Raw genomic sequence first — 19019 nt, 5'->3', positions numbered from 1 at the left:
CAGCTTACCCTCCCACCCAGCTTTGTGTCGTCTGCAAATTTGGAGATATTACATCCAATTCCCTCGTCCAGATCATTAATATATATTGTGAACAGCTGGGGTCCTAGGACCGATCCTTGCAGTACCCCACTAGTCACTGCCTGCCACTCGGAAAATGACCCGTTTATTCCAACTCTTTGCTTTCTGTCCGCCAACCAGTTCTCTATCCAAGTCAATACCTTGCCCCCAATCCCATGTGCCTTAATTTTGCACGCTAATCTCTCATGTGGGACCTTATCGAAAGCCTTCTGAAAGTCCAAATACACCACATCCACTGGTTCTCCCTTATCTATTTTACCAGTTACATCCTCAAAAAATTCCAGTAGATTAGTCAAGCATGATTTAACTTTGTAAATCCATGTTGACTTTGTCCGATCCTGTCACTGCTTTCCAAGTGCTCTGCTATTACATCTTTTATAATAGACTAGCATTTTCCCCACTACCGATGTCAGGCTTACCGGTCTATAATTCCCTGCTTTTTCTCTACCACCTTTTTTGACTAGTGGGGTAACATTAGCTACCCTCCAATCCGTGGGTACTGTTTCAGAGTTCTGGAAGATGACCAGCAATGCATCTACTATTTCTAGGGCCACTTCCTTAAGTACCCTGGGATGTAGATTATCAGGCCCTGGGGATTTATCGGTCTTCAGTCCCATCAATTTTCCTAACACCATTTCCCTACAAATACTGATTTCTTTCAGTTCCACCCTTTCATCAGACCCCATGTTCCCCGGCATCTCTGGGAGGTTATTTGTGTCCTCCTTTGTGAAGACAGAACCAAAGTATGAATTTAGTTGGTCTGCCATTTCTTTGTTTCCCATTATAAATTCCCCTGATTCTGACTGCAAGGGACCTACGCTTGACTTCACCAATCTTTTTCTCTTCACATATCTATAAAAGCTTTTACAGTCAGTTTTTATGTTTCCAGCTAGCTTACTCTCATACTCTATTTTCCCTTTCTTAATTAATCCCTTTGTCCTCCTTTGTTGAATCCTAAACTGACTTGTGACTTGTGGTACTGCATTCCCTATCCCAATTCCTCTGTGTGAGTATTTTAATTTACTTGATATGATTATTCTATTGACAGGGTTTCACTGAGCCCTCCACTTGAGAGCTTGGGCACCTTGAAGTCAAGCAGGTTTGAAGAGTATATCAAGAGGAGTGCTTTCAAAATTATAACGAATTGTACATTAATTATGTTTAGTTTTGTTTATTTATGGACTGGACTACGACTTCATTCAGTCAATATTAACTCTACTGAACATTCAGCAAGGAATTGGACAGATTCCTGCTTCAGTAAAAGGATATAGGTTTGAGAGGGGAAAGTAATTAGATTGGGTCTTGGAAGAAGACATGGAATCAGAGTGAGCCAGATAATGTTTCACCTATACATTTTAATGAATTATATAGAAAGCACATTATACATAAAATGTGACACAGATTTGTTTGACCCCTTTGATTAGTTTTATTGCTTTCTAAGCACTGCTTTGGTGAATTCTCATTATCAGGTTTGCTGTTTTGAAGCTTTTTCTTTTGCGCTTTTATCCAGGATTGTGGTAGGACTCGCTGTCCTGTTTTGTGAGTGCATGTATTCATAGTAGGATAAATACCCATCTTTGTCTATGTCATCCTTTTCCAAAACTTCATCTGTCATTTCTATACCAAAAGAAAACAGTGATGGAAAGTCAGGCTTATTGAAAGATGTTTATTGGATGACCATCAACTTTGTTCTGTACTACAAATAGCTCTGTATCGGTTATAGCAATTTAAACCAGACTTGCAATAAACTGAGGTCCCGGGGAAGTTCTAGTGTAAAAATTCTCCAACCAGCTTTAATGCTTGTAGGTGAGATTTGGCCTGGTAATTGAATAACAATTTACATAATCCGGGTTTTAAGACCAGGGTAGGACTTGGCGTACCTTCAGCACACGGACTGTAGCGGTTCAAGAAGGCGACTCACCGCCACCTTCTCAAGGGCAATTAGGGATGGGCAATAAATGCTGGCCTTGCCATCGACGCCCACATCCCATGAATGAATTTTTTAAAAAGGTGTCAACACTCCAAAATCTTGTGAATTCAAACTGGAAAGTGTTACAGGAAGTGTGCACTATAAACACGACCGGGATAGAGTTTCTGCTTCAGGCACAATCAGCAATCCAGGTGCAAATTGCGCTCAAAATTGCACTCATTTTCCGAATTGATGTTATGGTTCAAGTTTCCGCTCAAACTAATTTGCATAATCACATAAACTCTTCCATGAGCCAATACAATCGGGCAGCGTTTTAGAACGTCATTGTTTTTTGGGGTTTTTTCTTGCATTAAAAAAATTCCTTGCTATATTTAAGAGTGGTAATCTGGTGCAGTTTTATTAATACAGCTGAAAATGGGTTTATCACAAAAAATAAGCATTTTTAATCAGAGTGTCTCGTCCACCACCCGATTTTAAAATAACATAGAAACATAGAAGATAGGAGTAGGCCATTCGGCCCCTCGAGCCTGCTCCGCCATTTAATGAGATCATGGTTGATCATCCAAACTCAGTACCCTGTCCCTGCTTTCTCCCCTTGATCCCTTTAGCCTTAAGAAATATATCTAACTCCTTCTTGAATATATTTAATTAATTGGCCTCAACTGCCTTCTGTGGTAGAGAATTCCACAGGTTCACCACTCTCTGGGTGAACAAATTCCTCCTCATCTCAGTCCTAAATGGCTTACCCCTTAACTTTAGACTGTGACCCCTGGTTCTGGACTCCCCTGCCATCGGGAACATCCTTCCTGCATCTAGTCTGTCTAGTCCTGTCAGAATTTTATAAGTTTCAATGAGATCCACTCTCATTCTTCTTCTAAACCCCACAGTATAAGCCCAATCGACCCAATCTCTCTTCATACGTCATTCGAGACTCGTCAGATACTGACGCAGTCCGTGTCCATATGCAGCAAGACCTGGACAACATTCAGACTTGGGCTGACAAGTGGCAAGTAACATTTGCACCACACAAGTGCCAGGCAATGACCATCTCCAAAAAGCAAGACTCTAACCATCTCCCCTTGACATTCAATGGCATTACTATCACTGAATCCCCCACTATCAACATCCTGGGGGTTACCATTGATCAGAAAATGAACTGGACCAGCCATATAAATACTGTGGCTATAAGAGCAGGCCAGAGGCTGGGAATTTTGCGGCGAGTGTCTCACCTCCTGACTCCCCAAAGCCTTTCCACCATCTACAAGGCACAAGTCAGGAGTGTGATGGAATACTCTTGACTTGCCGGGATGAGTGCAGCTCCAACAACACTCAAGAATCACAGAATCACAGAAACCCCACAGTGCAGATAGAGGCCATTTTGGCCCATCGAGCCTGCACCGACACATATCCCACCCGATCCCTGTAACCCCTACACCAACACATATCCCACCCTATCCCCGTAACCCCATGTATTTAATCCCCCTAACACTAAGGGTCAATTTATCATAGCCAATCAACCTAACCTGCACATCTTTGGACTGTGGGAGGAAACCGGAGCACCCGGAGAAAACCCACGCAAACACGGGGAGAATGTGCAAACTCCACACAGACAGTCACCCGAGGCCGGATTCGAACCCGGGTCCCTGGCTCGACACCATTCAGGATAAAGCAGCCCGCTTGATTGGCACTCCATCCACCACCTTCAACATTCACTCCCTCCACCACTGGTGCACTGTGGCTGCAGTGTGTACCATCTACAAGATGCACTGCAGCAACTCGCCAAAGCTCCTTCAACAACACCTTCCAAACCCATGACCTCTACCACTTAGAAGGACAAGGGCAGCAGACGTATGGGAACATCACCACCTACAAGTTCCCCTCCAAGCCACACACCATCCTGACTTGGACCTGTATCGCCATTCCTTCACTGTCGCTGGGCTAAAATCCTGGAACTCCCTTCCTAACAGCATTGTGGGTGTACCTACACCATATGGACTGCAGCGGTTCAAGAAGGCGGCTCACCACCATCTTCTCAAGGGCAATTAGGGATGGGCACTAAATGCAGGCCTAGCCAGCGACGCCCACATCCCATCAATGAATTAAAAAAAAAAAATTCCTGCCATCCCAGGTATCAGTCTGGCGAATCTTTGCTGCACTCCCTCCAAGGCAAGAACATCCTTCCTCAGATAAGGCGACCAAAACTGCACACAATACTCAAGGTGTGGTCTCACCAAGGCCCTGTACAGCTGCAGCAAGACATCCTTCCACCTGTACTCGAATCCTCTCGCTATGAAGGTCAACATACCATTTGCCTTCTTAACCGCCTGCTGCACCTGCATGCTTACCTTCAGTGACTGGTGCACAAGGACACCTAGGTCTCGTTGCACTTTCCCTTTTCCCAATCTATTGCTGTTCAGATAATAATCTGCCTTCCTGTTTTTTGCCACCAAAGTGGATAACCTCGCATTTATCCACATTATACTGCATCTGCCCAATCACCCAACCTGTCCAAATCATACTGGAGTTTCTCTGCATCCTCCTCACAGCACACACGCCCACCCAGCTTTGTGTCATTGCAAACTTGGAGATATTACATCTAGTTCCCTCGTCTAGATCATTTATATATATTGTGAATAACTGGAGTCCTAGCACCGAGCCCTGCGGTACCCCACTAGTCACTGCCTGCCACTCGGAAAAAGACCCGTTTATTCCAACTCTTTGCTTCCTGTCTGCCAACCAGTTCTCTATCCAAGTCAGTACCTTACCCCCAATCCCATGTGCATAACTGAAAATCACTTTAAAAAAAAGAACCATTTACTAGTTTAATTGGTGGTCAGTTTCATAATAAATTAAATATTTCTTAATAATTAAAGCCTATTGGTGCCCTTGTGCCTAAAGAAGGCCCGCAAACAGGCGTAATTAGTGGAAACTCGCCATGGTGACTATTTCGATCTGGGGGCGCGGCCAGTTTTGTGGACGGGGCTGGCTTCCAGCGCGATTATTTTTTCAAAAGATCGTGGAAACTCGATTTGCGCTGGACGTAACTTGCGCTTGAAATTCTTCGATCTTTTGCGTTGGTTTGGGCGATTACAGGCGTTTTGCTCTGGAAAAACCAGCGCAACTCTACCCCAAGACTTTAAATAACACAAAAATATTTATTGTGGTGTTACTAACGATGAGTTGGAGGATATGCTTTTATTTTGCTGTTATTACCTAAGTGTGATGGGGAAAGTGTTACAATAATAAGGATGACACAAGAAGCGTGCATGAGATGCAAGACTTATAACATAGACTTATTCCTTATCTGAGGAAGGATGTTCTTGCCACGGAGTGCAGCGAAGATTCACCAGACTGATACCTGGGATGGCAGGAATGACGTATGAAGAGAGATTGGATCGATTGGGCTTGTATTCGCTGGAGTTTAGAAGAATGAGAGGGGATCTCATTGAAACTTATAAAATTCTAACAGGACTAGACAGACTAGATGCAGGAAGGATGTTCCCGATGGCAGGGGAGTCCAGAACCAGGGATCACAGTCTAAGGATAAGGGGTAAGCCATTTAGGGCAGAGATGAGGAGGAATTTCTTCACCCAGAGAGTGGTGAACCTGTGGAATTCTCTACCACAGAAGGCAGTTGAGGCCAATTCATTAAATATATTCAGGAAGGAGTTAGATATATTTCTTAAGGCTAAAGGGATCAAGGGATATGGGGAGAAAGCAGGGACAGGGTACTGAATTTGGATGATCAGCCATGATCTCATTAAATGGCGGAACAGGCTCGAGGGGCCGAATGGCCACTCTTCTATGTTTTTATGATAGACTATTGCCTTGGGGGTGGAACGGCTCGATCTCATTCTAAAGTGTTTTTGATCCAGGATTAGAATGATTTGGCTGCACAGTCGATCGCAAGTCTTAATTCATGAATTATACCTATTAGTAATGTCATCATGTCTTCTGTTGACAAAGCAGCCAGGGGTTCTTCAAGGGACTCTTCCAGTGCAGTCATTATTTCCAGGCCATCCAAGAACATATTTTTGTCAAAATCATGCAGACTGCAGAGAGAGAGGTTAGGACACTAATGAAAGTATTCCGGAGGGAAAGTCTTTTTCTACCGAGTATACAAGAAAGTTAAAAGAATACTCCAAGGAAAGATCACATAAAACATATTTGTGAAGCTTTCCTTCCTGCCTGGCAGTCAAAAAGTAAATTTACCTGCGCTGTGGTTATATAAAATTTCTTTTTAGTCTTTCGATGGAAGGTCACAGATTTGAGGTGCTTTCAATGGCTGTGTTTAAGGTATTACAGTGCCCAAGAATAACCTACGACGCAGGAATGCTAGTGATTTTGGCATTTTATTATACTGGTGCCCACTGCCAGGCAGCACATTCCATGCCCAACAGGTGTAATAATGTCCACATTGAAGGATTAATAATTGGTGCAATTTCTACCATGATTTCCACAGTTCTACAAACTAACAATACATATTTCAATAGTATATCACTGTCTGAACCATATCGTATTCAGTATATAGTCCATTATATACTTTCTTCCCTACCCTTTTTCAACAAAAAGGTTTCTGGATTATTGATTTGGTCAAGTGACGTGCTGACATTATTAGTAATTTGCAACCAATTATTTCTCTTGATTTTCTTTTCATTCTCGGGACGTGGCCATTGCTGATAAGACCAGCATTTATTGTCCATCGCTTGTTGCCTTTAGGAAGGTGAAGGTGAGCCGCTTTCTTGAACCGCTGCAGTCCGTGTGGTGAACATGCTCCCGAGTGTACTGTTAGGGAGGGAGTTCCAGGATTTTCACCCAGCGATGAAGGAACAGCGATATATGCCCAAGTCAGGATGGTGTGTGACTCAGAGGTACCCAACTTCCAATAAGGCTCAGTTGTCAACAAACAGAAGTGGGGACCTTGGCTGATTTCTCCAACCCTGCCTAGAGACACTGAGGTGAATTGTAGCACCTCTATCACCGCCTTGACTGAGATAGCTAACTGAGCTCAGGTCAAGTAGTAAACCTGGGGCTTTCCTATGGCCCAGTACCACACTATGCAATGCATATATTCACTGAGACATTAAGGGAGCCCAACTAACTTTGTGTTCACTGAACTGTTAAGTACCTCCTGCTAAATAAAATTCAACGAGTTGGCATATGACTATTCTGGGAACAAATGTGCTCATACTGAACAGGTTTGGCAGATGGACGGAAAAAAACACTTAGTTCTTTCTGTATGAGATCGCCAGGCCGAGGACTTGGGATTCTGAGCGGCTACAATATAGCCGGTCCCAGCCTACCACCAATACCTGCTAGAACATACAAAATCAGCAGGATGGATTTGAATAGCACCATGTTGACTTTACTGACAACAGTTCAGGAGCTTCTTGGGTCAGTTATAAGGGATTACTGATCGTTACCTCAGAATAATAGTCTTCTCCCAATTGAGAGAGAAAATAAATTCATTGAGATCCTCTTCGCCTGAGGGATTCCTTATTAACATGCTATTGTGATAAGAATTGTAGAAACAACAGAATGGTATAATATTGTAATGGAATGGCATTTCTACACTTCTTAGGTTTTGATAGGTAAAATAAACAGCATAAACAGCATGTAAACATTTTGGAATTGCATTTCTACCGGACGGTATGAAACTACTTTCAGTGCATAGGCAGAACGTTATATGGGAATCAAGATTTTTGCCCTTTAAGCACTTAAAGTTTGAGGTTCCTCTGAGTGAGTTAAGAAAAGAGCAAACATTGACCATTTATAAAGTACCTGTAAGAATGCTGTCCAACAGTCATTTACTCCATATAAATTACACACTATGGGTTCAGCTGACTGGAATGTGCAGTTTCAGTGAGAAATGGAAGGCCAGCACACGCCAGAAGTGTAGATCCAAGTAAGTGTGAGGCATCAAGTGCTTGGTACATGGACTGTCTGAAAATGCCCGTTTGGCGCCCACAGCTCACCTGTTCCGTTTAAATGCGGCCAGGGCTTCAAAATGGCTCTGGTTGGCTGAAGTTAAAATCGACCCCGTTAACCAGTTGTGCGCTGTAGTGTGCCAATTGATCACTGCCTTGCAGACTGCAATTGAGCAGCAGCAGCAGAGGAGATCTCGGGAATTGTTTCCGCCAACCCTCTCTCCCAGCGTATTCCCGGGCCTCGGGAATCCCGACAGTGAGGCGAGGCGAGGCCAGCCTTGGGGAGCACAGCCTGTGGGCCGGGAGGAGCAGGTGTGCTTCCCCCCATCCCGGCCCTCCCAAGCTTCCCCACCATAGAAACCCCGCCCCGGATCGGACCCCCACCCCCCTGGGGGTCAGGGATCAGACCTACCTGGGGCTGCGGCCTCTTCTCCAGCGTTCCCTGCCCGACTGGAAGCCAAGCCCGTTAATCAGGCTGACTTCAAGGCCGGGAACCTGTCAGTGACATCACACTGTGGAATTAAAACTCTTAATTAAAACCGGATTAACGGGTTTCCCACGCATTCCCCCTCCCCCCCACCCCACTCCTGGTGGGTCCAAAAGTTAAAAGTCCCCCCCCCCATGATTCACTTAAAATATGAACATTGCCGGCACTCTCCGGAAGCCATGCATTCATACGCATAACGATTTAGAGGTGGTTGCAGAATGCAGACCATTTGGATGATCACTGGGCGGGATCCTTTTCTATTGAGAAGCACCATGGAATGTTGCCTGAATGTTTAAATATACTCGTGGGCTGAGTGTACACACGGGTGCGCTCGATGGCATTCTACATTCTGGGGATGCTGCATGTTTAGAAAAACTCTTATCAACTGCTCTTGCTACATGCCGGAGCCAACTCCCGCTTATTCAGCAGAATGCCACAACAGAGCATATGAGACCTGAGTGAACCACAAACTGGCTGAGCCAGGCCAGGTCTCCTGCTGTCGCCTGGGAGGAGGTTGTGTCAAAAAGGCTACGATCGCTTTTACCACGACTGAGCTGTGTATTGCTCCTGTTGCGGTTTGGCCAAATAATGATTGCAGAAGATGAGGACAGTTATCTGTGGATAACAGAAGTGGGGACCTTGGCTGATTTCTCCAACCCTGCCTAGAGGCACTGAGGTGAATTGTAGCACCTCTATCGCCACCTTGACTGAGATAGCTAACCGGGCTCAGGTCAAGTAGTAAACCTGGGGCTTTCCTATGGCCCAGTACCACACTATGCAATGCATATATTCACTGAGACATTAAGGGAGCCCAACTAACTTTGTGTTCACTGAACTGTTAAGTACCTCCTGCTAAATAAAATTCAACGAGTTGGCATATGACCATTCTGGGAACAAATGTGCTCATACTGAACAGGTTTGGCAGATGGACGGAAAAAAACACTTAGTTCTTTCTGTATGAGATCGCCAGGCCGAGGACTTGGGATTCTGAACGGCTGCAATATAGCCGGTCCCAGCCTACCACCAATACCTGCTAGAACATGCAAAATCAGCAGGATGGATTTGAATAGCACCATGTTGACTTTACTGACAACAGTTCAGGAGCTTCTTGGGTCAGTTATAAGGGATTACTGATCGTTACCTCAGAATAATAGTCTTCTCCCAATTGAGAGAGAAAATAAATTCATTGAGATCCTCTTTGCCTGAGGGATTCCTTATTAACATGCTATTGTGATAAGAATTGTAGAAACAACAGAATGGTATAATATTGTAATGGAATGGCATTTCTACACTTCTTAGGTTTTGATAGGTAAAATAAACAGCATGTAAACATTTTGGAATTGCATTTCTACCGGACGGTATGAAACTACTTTCAGTGCATAGGCAGAACGTTATATGGGAATCAAGATTTTTGCCCTTTAAGCACTTAAAGTTTGAGGTTCCTCTGAGTGAGTTAAGAAAAGAGCAAACATTGACCATTTATAAAGTACCTGTAAGAATGCTGTCCAACAGTCATTTACTCCATATAAATTACACACTATGGGTTCAGCTGACTGGAATGTGCAGTTTCAGTGAGAAATGGAAGGCCAGCACACGCCAGAAGTGTAGATCCAAGTAAGTGTGAGGCATCAAGTGCTTGGTACATGGACTGTCTGAAAATGCCCGTTTGGCGCCCACAGCTCACCTGTTCCGTTTAAATGCGGCCAGGGCTTCAAAATGGCTCTGGTTGGCTGAAGTTAAAATCGACCCCGTTAACCAGTTGTGCGCTGTAGTGTGCCAATTGATCACTGCCTTGCAGACTGCAATTGAGCAGCAGCAGCAGAGGAGATCTCGGGAATTGTTTCCGCCAACCCTCTCTCCCAGCGTATTCCCGGGCCTCGGGAATCCCGACAGTGAGGCGAGGCGAGGCCAGCCTTGGGGAGCACAGCCTGTGGGCCGGGAGGAGCAGGTGTGCTTCCCCCCATCCCGGCCCTCCCAAGCTTCCCCACCAAACAAACCCCGCCCCGGATCGGACCCCCACCCCCCTGGGGGTCAGGGATCAGACCTACCTGGGGCTGCGGCCTCTTCTCCAGCGTTCCCTGCCCGACTGGAAGCCAAGCCCGTTAATCAGGCTGACTTCAAGGCCGGGAACCTGTCAGTGACATCACACTGTGGAATTAAAACTCTTAATTAAAACTGGACTAACGGGTTTCCCACGCATTCCCCCTCCCCCCCACCCCACTCCTGGTGGGTCCAAAAGTTAAAAGTCCCCCCCCCACCCATGATTCACTTAAAATATGAACATTGCCGGCACTCTCCGGAAGCCATGCATTCATACGCATAACGATTTAGAGGTGGTTGCAGAATGCAGACCATTTGGATGATCACTGGGCGGGATCCTTTTCTATTGAGAAGCACCATGGAATGTTGCCTGAATGTTTAAATATACTCGTGGGCTGAGTGTACACACGGGTGCGCTCGATGGCATTCTACATTCTGGGGATGCTGCATGTTTAGAAAAACTCTTATCAACTGCTCTTGCTACATGCCGGAGCCAACTCCCGCTTATTCAGCAGAATGCCACAACAGAGCATATGTGACCTGAGTGAACCACAAACTGGCTGAGCCTGGCCAGGTCTCCTGCTGTCGCCTGGGAGGAGGTTGTGTCAAAAATGCTACGATCGCTTTTACCATGACTGAGCTGTGTATTGCTCCTGTTGCGGTTTGGCCAAATAATGATTGCAGAAGATGAGGCCGGTTATCTGTGGATGCCTTCGTGAGGCACAGTTCGTCAATGGGGTTGAAGTAGCTCTAGCGCTGCAGTGGATATGCTGGGGTAGTGGTGAATCCTGGTAGTCCTCTCTCATGGCCTCAAGACTTCCCCAGCCTTCCTCTGATACCTGTCATTTCCCCTCTTTCAACGTGTCCAGATCGCTGCTGTGTGGCAATCACACCTTTTTTTATTATTCATTCACGAGATGTGGGCGTCGCTGGCAAGGCCAGCATTTATTGCCCATCCCTAGTTGCCCTTGAGAAGGTGGTGGTGGGCCACCTTCTTGAACCGCTACAGTCCGTGTGGTGAAGGTACTCCCACAGTGCTGTTAGGGAGGGAGTTCCAGGATTTTGACCCAGCGACGATGAAGGAATGGCGATATATTTCCAAGTCAGGAAGGTGTGTGACTTGGAGGGGAACTTGCAGGTGGTGGCGTTCCCATGCGCCTGCTGCCTTTGTCCTTCTAAGTTGTCAAGGTCGTGGGTTTGGAAGGTGCTGCCAAAGAAGCCTTGGCGAGTTGCTGCAGTACATCTTGTAGATGGTACACACTGCAGCCACGGTACGCCGGTGGTGGAGGGAGTGAATGTTTAAGGTGGTGAATGGGGTGCTAATCAAGCGGATTGCTTTGTCTTGGGTGTCTTGAGTATTGTTGGAGCTGCACTCATTCAGGCAAGTGGAGAGTATTCCATCACACTCCTGACTTTGTGCCTTGTAGATGGTGGAAAGGCTTTGGGGAGTCAGGAGGTGAGAAACTCGCCGCAGAATACCTAGCCTCTGACCTGCTCTTGTTGCCACAGTATTTATGTGGCTGGTCCAGTTAAGTTTCTGGTCAATGGTGACCCCCCAGGATGTTGATGGTGGGGAATTCGGTGATGATAATGCTGTTGAATGTAAAGGGGACGTGGTTAGACTCTCTCTTGTTGGAGATGGTCATTGCCTGGCACTTGTGTGGCGTGAATGTTACTTACCACTTACCAGCCTTCTCCACATTGGACTTCTGCCAATTCTCTCTGCTACCTTAACACCTGCTTTCTAGCAGGTGTTATTAATGCGATTTGGGCTAGAAGCAAGAATGAGCAAATATTTACTCTGGTCTTTCAACTGGAGTTTAGCAAGTCACTCCTGCAGATGACAGATGTAATTGAATGCACCCAATGGTGATATCTAAGAGGAAAGAAATAACTTGCAATTCTATACCGCCTTTCACAACCTCAGGACGTCCCAAAGCAATTTACAGCCAATGAAGTGTAGCCACTGTTGTAATGTAGGAGACGCGGCAGCCAATTTGCGCACAGCAAGCTCCCACAAACAGCAATGTGATAATGACCAGGCAATCGGTCTTAGTGATGTTAGTTGAGGGATAAATATTGGAATCTAGTTTATGAAGATTTTCAAGAAAAGTGCAGATTCATCTCACTTACGTGAAATAATAGAATTCCAGCTGTTCTACTGACATTTCATCCAAGTCGACCTCTCCGAGGTGGTGCTTCAACTCCTCCTCAAGGTGACTAGAAAGACAAATATGGCTTTATATTGAATATAAAATTGTTAACCTTGCACAATACTTTATGTATGGTCAGAGAGGAAACCTGAACAACATCATTTTCTTTTCCATTCACTGCCCCCTTACCCAGATGGCACAGACTCCTGCTAGGTTTTGTACCAACTGCATCAGCAGATGTCTGGTCCCTCACACAAGTGGCCATTTGTGGTAAGAGGCCAGACAATTAAAGCTGGCAAGAGTGTGGGGGATCTCACAGCTGAGCCTGATCCTCTCCCCTGTGGCCACACGTATATTTTCCAATCGGGATCATTAGATAGTTAGTGATCGTGGAAGAATTCTGGCTCCTTTTCCCCCCTCTAGAGTCTAGGGGCAAAAAATTGATTGGGGCGCTAACTTCGCTGGGGCGTTACTTTAAGCACCCCGGATAAATTAGCGCCCCCGCTTTAGAAATTGAGTGGTTGCGCCCCAAGAGGGAAGTTGGGGCGCTGCTGGACGTGCCCCGCATCCCTCTTGGGGCTCTGTGAGTCAATATCCCGGCGCTGCATGCCACGGTATTGCAGGCCTTCCTCCCCTTCTTAAAGGGGAGGGGCCTTGTGCAGCGCGACCCGGGGTCCAGCTGGGCCCTCAGGGATCGGGAGTGCCGGCAAAAGAGCCCGGCACTCAAGAGAAGTGCCGGGCTCTTGAAGTGCAGCCAGCACTCTGTTGGTGGGGTTGGGGGGGGCGGGGGGTGTTCAGGAGGCTGGGGATGGGAGCGCAGGCAGGTGCTGGCAGGCGGCCAGCAACAGAAATGGCAGCCCCACACCTCGCCTTTAAATAGCGCCTCCCTGGCCGCAGGTAGGCCCTCCGACCCCGTCGGACATAGCGTCCGGCGTTAAGTCAGGGGGCGCTCCCGAAGATCGCGGTCGGGGCGCTGTGCATGGTGATGACATCATCGCGGGTGGCGCAGCATCGCAGGGCACTACCGGTTAGCGCCGCCGCTAACCTCCTGCTGAATTTCATGGGAGGTGTGGGCGTCGCCACGCCTGGGCGCTAGTTGCTTTTGCGCCCCTAAGAGGGCGCTAACGAGAGGTGCAAAGCAACCCAATTTTTCCCCCTAGAGGTTATGAGGCCAATGTTAGGACCCTAACTTGCATTTATATATAATTTTTAAATTTGTTTATGGGATGTGGGCGTTGCTGGCAAGGCCAGCATTTAATGCCCATCCCTAATTGCCCTTGAGAAGGTGGTGGTGAACCGCCTTCATGAACCGCTGCAGTCCGTGTGGTGAAGGTACTCCCACAGTGCTGTTAGGGAGGGAGTTCCAGGATTTTGACCCAGCGACGATGAAGGATCAGCGATATACTTCCAAGTCAGGATGGTGTGTGACTTGAAGGGGAACTTGGAGGTGGTGGTTCCCATGCACCTGGTGCCCTTGTCCTTCTAGGTGGAAGAGGTCACAGGTTTGGGAGGTGCTGTCGAAGAAGCCTTGGTGATTTACTGCAGTGCATCTTGTAGATGGTACACACTGCAGCTAAGGTACGCCGGTGGTGGAGGGAGTGAATGTTTAAGGTGGTGGATGGGGTGCCAAATCAAGCGGGCTGCTTTGTCCTGGATGGTGTCGAGCTTCTTGAGTGTTGTTGGAGCTACACTCATCCAGGCAAGTGGAGAGTATTCCATCACACTCCTTACTTGTGCCTTGTAGATGGTGGAAAGGCTTTGGGGAGTCAGGAGGTGAGACACTCGCCACAAAATACCTAGTGTCTGACCTGCTCTTGTTGCCACAGTAGTTATGTGGCTGGTCCAGTTAAGTTTCAATGGTGCCCCCAGGATATTGATGGTGGGGGATTCGGCAATGGTAATGCCATTGAATATCAAGGGGCGGTGGTTAGACTTTAATGTAGTAAAGCTTCCCAAGGGGTTTCACAGAAGTGCTATAAAACACCGAGCCATATAAAGAAATCTTAGGACAGGAAAGAGGTAGGTTTTAAAGGAGGAAAGAGAGGTAGAGGGGTTTAGGGAGGGAATTCCAGAGCTTAGGGCCTGGGCAGCTGAAGGCACGATCACCAATGGTGGAGCGATTAAAATCTGGGATGCTCAAGAGGGCAGAATTAGAGGAGCGCAGATATCTCGGAGGGCTGTAGGGCTGGAGGAGATTACAGAGATAGGGAGGGGCGAGGCCATGGAGGGATTTGAAAACAAGGATGAGAATTTTAAAATCAAGGCGTTGCTGGACCGGGAGCCAATGTAGGTTAGCGAGCCCAGGGGTGATGGGTGAACAGGACTTGGTGCAAGTTAGGATAAGGACAGCAGAGTTTTTATGAGCTCAAGCTAACTCTGCACATTATAGAGGCTCTTCTTGGCTGTATGGCTCAGTGCCACATTATATTCTACATGTATCTAATAAACTATCAGAGGTGTGTGTGTGTATATAATATACTCTTTATAATATAAAGTCTTGAGTGTGGCACACATACACTGTTCACAATAACCTTACTTTCTGTGTCATGATTTCCGAGCCAAGTTTTCTTTATCGTCAGAAAGCTGGGTTTCGGTATCCTGGCAAATACAGGCTGAGGAACCAGACAATGTCTTACGAAGGAACTGTCTGGGGTTTTACCTCCCAGTGTAGATCTAGGTTTAATGCCTGATAAAGGTCCCAAACTGTCTTAAATTTAACCCAGGTCGGATCAAAATGAATTTAATTTACTCGCCCTCGGTTAGGTTACGCACAAGCTGCTAAGTGAGTGAATCAACTCTTTCTTGCTAAATCATCAAGGAAGAAGCCATGATCCCATGTCCCTCACTTCCAGTCTCTCCTTTCAATGCTCCCAGGCCTCAGGATCACCCTCCCTCCATACTCCTGATCCAAGGACCTTCCCCAATTCTCAGATCTCAGGACCTGGCGCTGCCCGATCACAGAACACTTTGCCCAGTGAACCCAGATCCTGACCCAGTCCTCCCAGAACCTTTCTCCACAGAGTTTCCAGACTCCCGGGCTCCCTCCCAGTGTTTCCAGACCTGTGAGCAATCCCGAATTACTGGGTGATCTTGAGACCCCCATCTCGGTACTGCAGCCCCTGGGCCCCCCTGCAGCGCTCTGAGATCCCACACCTACCTACAGTGACAATAGAACAGTGTCCCTTGAAACTATGTGGCATAACAGCATGGATTTTATAACACCTCTGAAGTATTGCAAGCAACATCACGAGACACCAGCTAGTAAAATTAGCGCGTAATAGCAGGGGTGGGGAGCATAGTTTGTGTCGTGTACGAGTTTGCAACACTTACTGGTGATTCGTGATGATGCTTCTGTTGTGAAAGGCATCCACCAATATTCCCTCCTTGGGAACTGCAGGCTGGGGAGAATCGTCACATGTGGATAAATGGGCAAAAGTGAAGAAAAACAGGCCGAGAACTCCAGCGCACAACATCTTTCAGCCAACTCGCCCGTGCCTTGCTCATTATGCTGCGCTTGTCCTCCAACAGATGCACGACTCCCACAGCACCTTTATCTGTACTGACATTGAGCTGCAATATGTTCTGCTTGTAGTTTGGCCAAATTGCTGCTTAATAGCTCCAGGACGTCTGCTGTCCTTCAGTTCAGTGTGACAAAATCCAGCTTCCCCTGGCTGCAAGAATGTAATCAATCGATTTGCAACATTACTTCCACTCATGAGGCAAGCAGTCCCGTTTTATTCTTGCCCGGAAATTAACAAAAGCATTTACATTGCTAAATTTGAATGAAAGGAAGATTTCAGGGTGTTTATTAACTACTCAGATTCAAAGCACATACAAATGCATTCCCTGTAATATTCACTGCTTCCACATTTTGAGGCAGGACTGCTGAAGTATATCTGCTGATTGGAACCATACCATCCATTATTCCAAACAACACATGGATCAGCTACTTTGTTACTTAAACAGCAACAATATCAACAACTTGTATTTATATAGCACCTTTAACATAGTAAAACCTCCCAAGGCGCTTCACAAGGGCGTAATCAGACAACATTTGACACCGAGCCAACATAAGCAAATATTAGAACAGGTGGCCCAATAGCTTGGTCAAAGAGGTAGGTTTTAAGGAGCGTCTTAAAGGAGGAAAGAGAGGTAGAGAGGTTTAGGGAGGAGACCAAGGTATCAGCTGTGGACTTGCTATTATGTCCGTGTGTAATTGAGACACGGACTGCAGGAGCTGGTTACAACAGGTGTTTACTGAGTGGAGACAAAACTGGAACTACTATGCAAAGTTACTGCACAGGCTTATATACAGGGGTGGTCACTACTGGTTCTGCAGTATACAGGGGCTGCAGAATATAGTTCCTTCTGCAAAGTACATACACTACAATTCCTCCCCTTTTAGCTAAACAGTACATAACATTCGATTAATAATTAAATAACATATTTACAATTACAGTTGCTAGATACATTAGCTGAAGTTAAGCAATTATAAGTTCAGTCTTTGAGGAGGCTTCCTGATTCTGTCTGGATAACGCCTCTTTGGGGTGTGGGAGACTACAGTCTCCCGCGTAAAGAAATAGGCAACACAGCGAGCTACAAGAAATAGGTCTTTACTCCAACTCTCACAATACAGTACTGAATTCGTAAAGCCCGCGAGCCTGTGATGACTCACGGATTGGTCACCTGCTGGAACCTGATTGGTTTTCCTTCTCTCAGCAGCAGGCAAGTCTGAACATGCCTTATTCCTCTCAGCTTGCAACAGTCTTGCGGGGGGAGGGGAATACAGCAGTTAAAAGGGGATTATACAGGTTTATCTACATACACACAGTGTTTCCCCAATGTGGCAACGCCACATAAGCCCCCCAAGAATCCTCGTTAACTGTAAAAGTCAGTCTCTGCGGAGGTTTGACCAAACGGCCGTAGCGGCTGTAGTAGCCATCTGGCGTGTGAGGAGGGCTGTCTGGGAGGTTGGCCGGTTGGTTCGTCGGCTGGTCTGGCGGCTGGTCTGCCGGTGGGCTGGCTGGACGGGCTGCCGGCGAAGGTGGGGCGGCGGCCGGGAAGTAAGGTTCTGGCGTGTCTTGGTCCTCTTGTGGGGCCGCCGCCAATGCGGGAGGTCTGCCCCGCCGTGGGGGAAGAGCCGGACGAAACGGGAAGCTGAGGTCCAGGTGCGCCGGTTTGAGGCGGTCTACTGAAATAAGGTCCGGCTTCCCGCCGACGTCGATAAGAAAAGCTTTGTCCCCCATCTCCAATACTGAGAAGGGGCCGGTGTATGGTGCCTGCTGCGGGCCTCTGTGCGTGTCCCGGCGCACGAAGATGAACTCCGCATGTCGTAAGTCCTGAGGCACGTAGGATGGCTGCGGGCCGTGTTGCGAAGTGGGCACTGGACGGAATTGCTGGGCCGCGTCCTGGTGCAGGGAAAGCTGTCTGGCGGCCGACCATGGCTCCGTTGTCAGGGGGAGGAAGTCACCTGGTACTCTGAGTGGTTGGCCGTAGACCATCTCAGCCGCGGAGGCGCGGAGGTCCTCTTTGGGTGCGGTGCGCAATCCCAGGAGGACCCAGGGTAGTTTGTCGATCCAGCTGGTGTCGGCCAGGCTGGCGCAGAGGGAGGCTTTCAAGGAAAAATGAAAGCGCTCGCAGAGCCCGTTGGCCTGCGGGTGGTAGGCTGTTGTCCTGTGCAACTTGGTGCCGAGGCCGGCGGTGATGGCATTCCACAAGTGGGAGGTGAACTGGGGGCCTCTGTCCGAGGATATGTCGGTCGGCACGCCAAACCGGGCCACCCACGTCGAGACGAATGCTCGACCGCCTCGGGCCATCTGGTGGTGCGGTCGACGATCGTGAGCAGGTGTGTGAAACCGTGCGATGGCGGCAAGGGGCCTACCAGATCGACGTGGACGTGGTCGAAATGCCTCTCGGGCACCGGGAAACACTCCAATGGCGCCTTGGTGTGCTGCTGGACCTTAGCGCGCTGACACGCCACGCATGTGTTGGTCCAGTCTCTCACATCCTTGTGGAGTCCAGGCCAGACGAACTTGGCGACATGAGTTTCTGAGACGCACGCATCCCTGGATGTGAGAGGCCGTGGATGATGTCGAAAACTCGCTTGCGCCAGGCGGATGGGACGACCGGCCTAGGCGAGAGGACTGAGACGTCACACAGGAGGGTTGTGCCGGCTGCGTGGAAGTGGATGTCGGCCAGAGTGAGGCTGGTGGTTGACGTCCTGAGGGCCTGGATCTCCGCGTCGGCGGCCTGGTCTCTCACCATGCTGGCGTAGTCGACACCCAGGTGCACTGCGTGGAGCGAGGGTCTTGAGAGGCAGTCGGCCACCAAATTGTCCTTGCCGGCGACGTGGCGGATGTCCGCGGTGAACTCCGAGATGAAGTTGAGTTGGCGCTGTTGGCGCG

At 47.8% G+C, this 19019-nt stretch overlaps 1 protein-coding gene across 1 annotated transcript; it reads right to left on the bottom strand.

Annotated features, from left to right (window-relative positions):
* Nucleotides 1–1419: 1419 nt before the first annotated feature.
* On the bottom strand, nt 1420–16280 carry LOC147120967 (multiple coagulation factor deficiency protein 2 homolog). Its single transcript, XM_085980024.1, has 4 exons — nt 15946–16280; nt 12596–12682; nt 5939–6060; nt 1420–1695 (listed from the first exon to the last, which is right to left on the bottom strand). Exons 1-4 carry the CDS (start codon nt 16086–16088, stop codon nt 1544–1546), a joined length of 504 nt encoding a protein of 167 aa, XP_085836150.1. The 5' UTR covers nt 16089–16280; the 3' UTR covers nt 1420–1543.
* Between the last annotated feature and the right edge of the window lie 2739 nt (nt 16281–19019).

Source organism: Somniosus microcephalus, chromosome 3, assembly GCF_052327205.1.
Source record: "Somniosus microcephalus isolate GS21.2 chromosome 3, FLI_Smic_1.0, whole genome shotgun sequence".
Lineage (NCBI taxonomy): Eukaryota > Metazoa > Chordata > Chondrichthyes > Squaliformes > Somniosidae > Somniosus > Somniosus microcephalus.
This window is presented reverse-complemented; position numbering and strand designations above follow the sequence as displayed.

Coding starts and splice junctions, on each gene's coding strand:
- LOC147120967 (XM_085980024.1), bottom strand. CDS start 16,088: ATGTTGTGCGCTGGAGTTCTCGGCCTGTTTTTCTTCACTTTTGCCCAT. Junction 12,683..15,945: donor AGCATCATCACGAATCACCA/GTAAGTGTTGCA, acceptor TTGTCTTTCTAG/TCACCTTGAGGAGGAGTTGA. Junction 6,061..12,595: donor CTGGAATTCTATTATTTCAC/GTAAGTGAGATG, acceptor CTCTCTCTGCAG/TCTGCATGATTTTGACAAAA.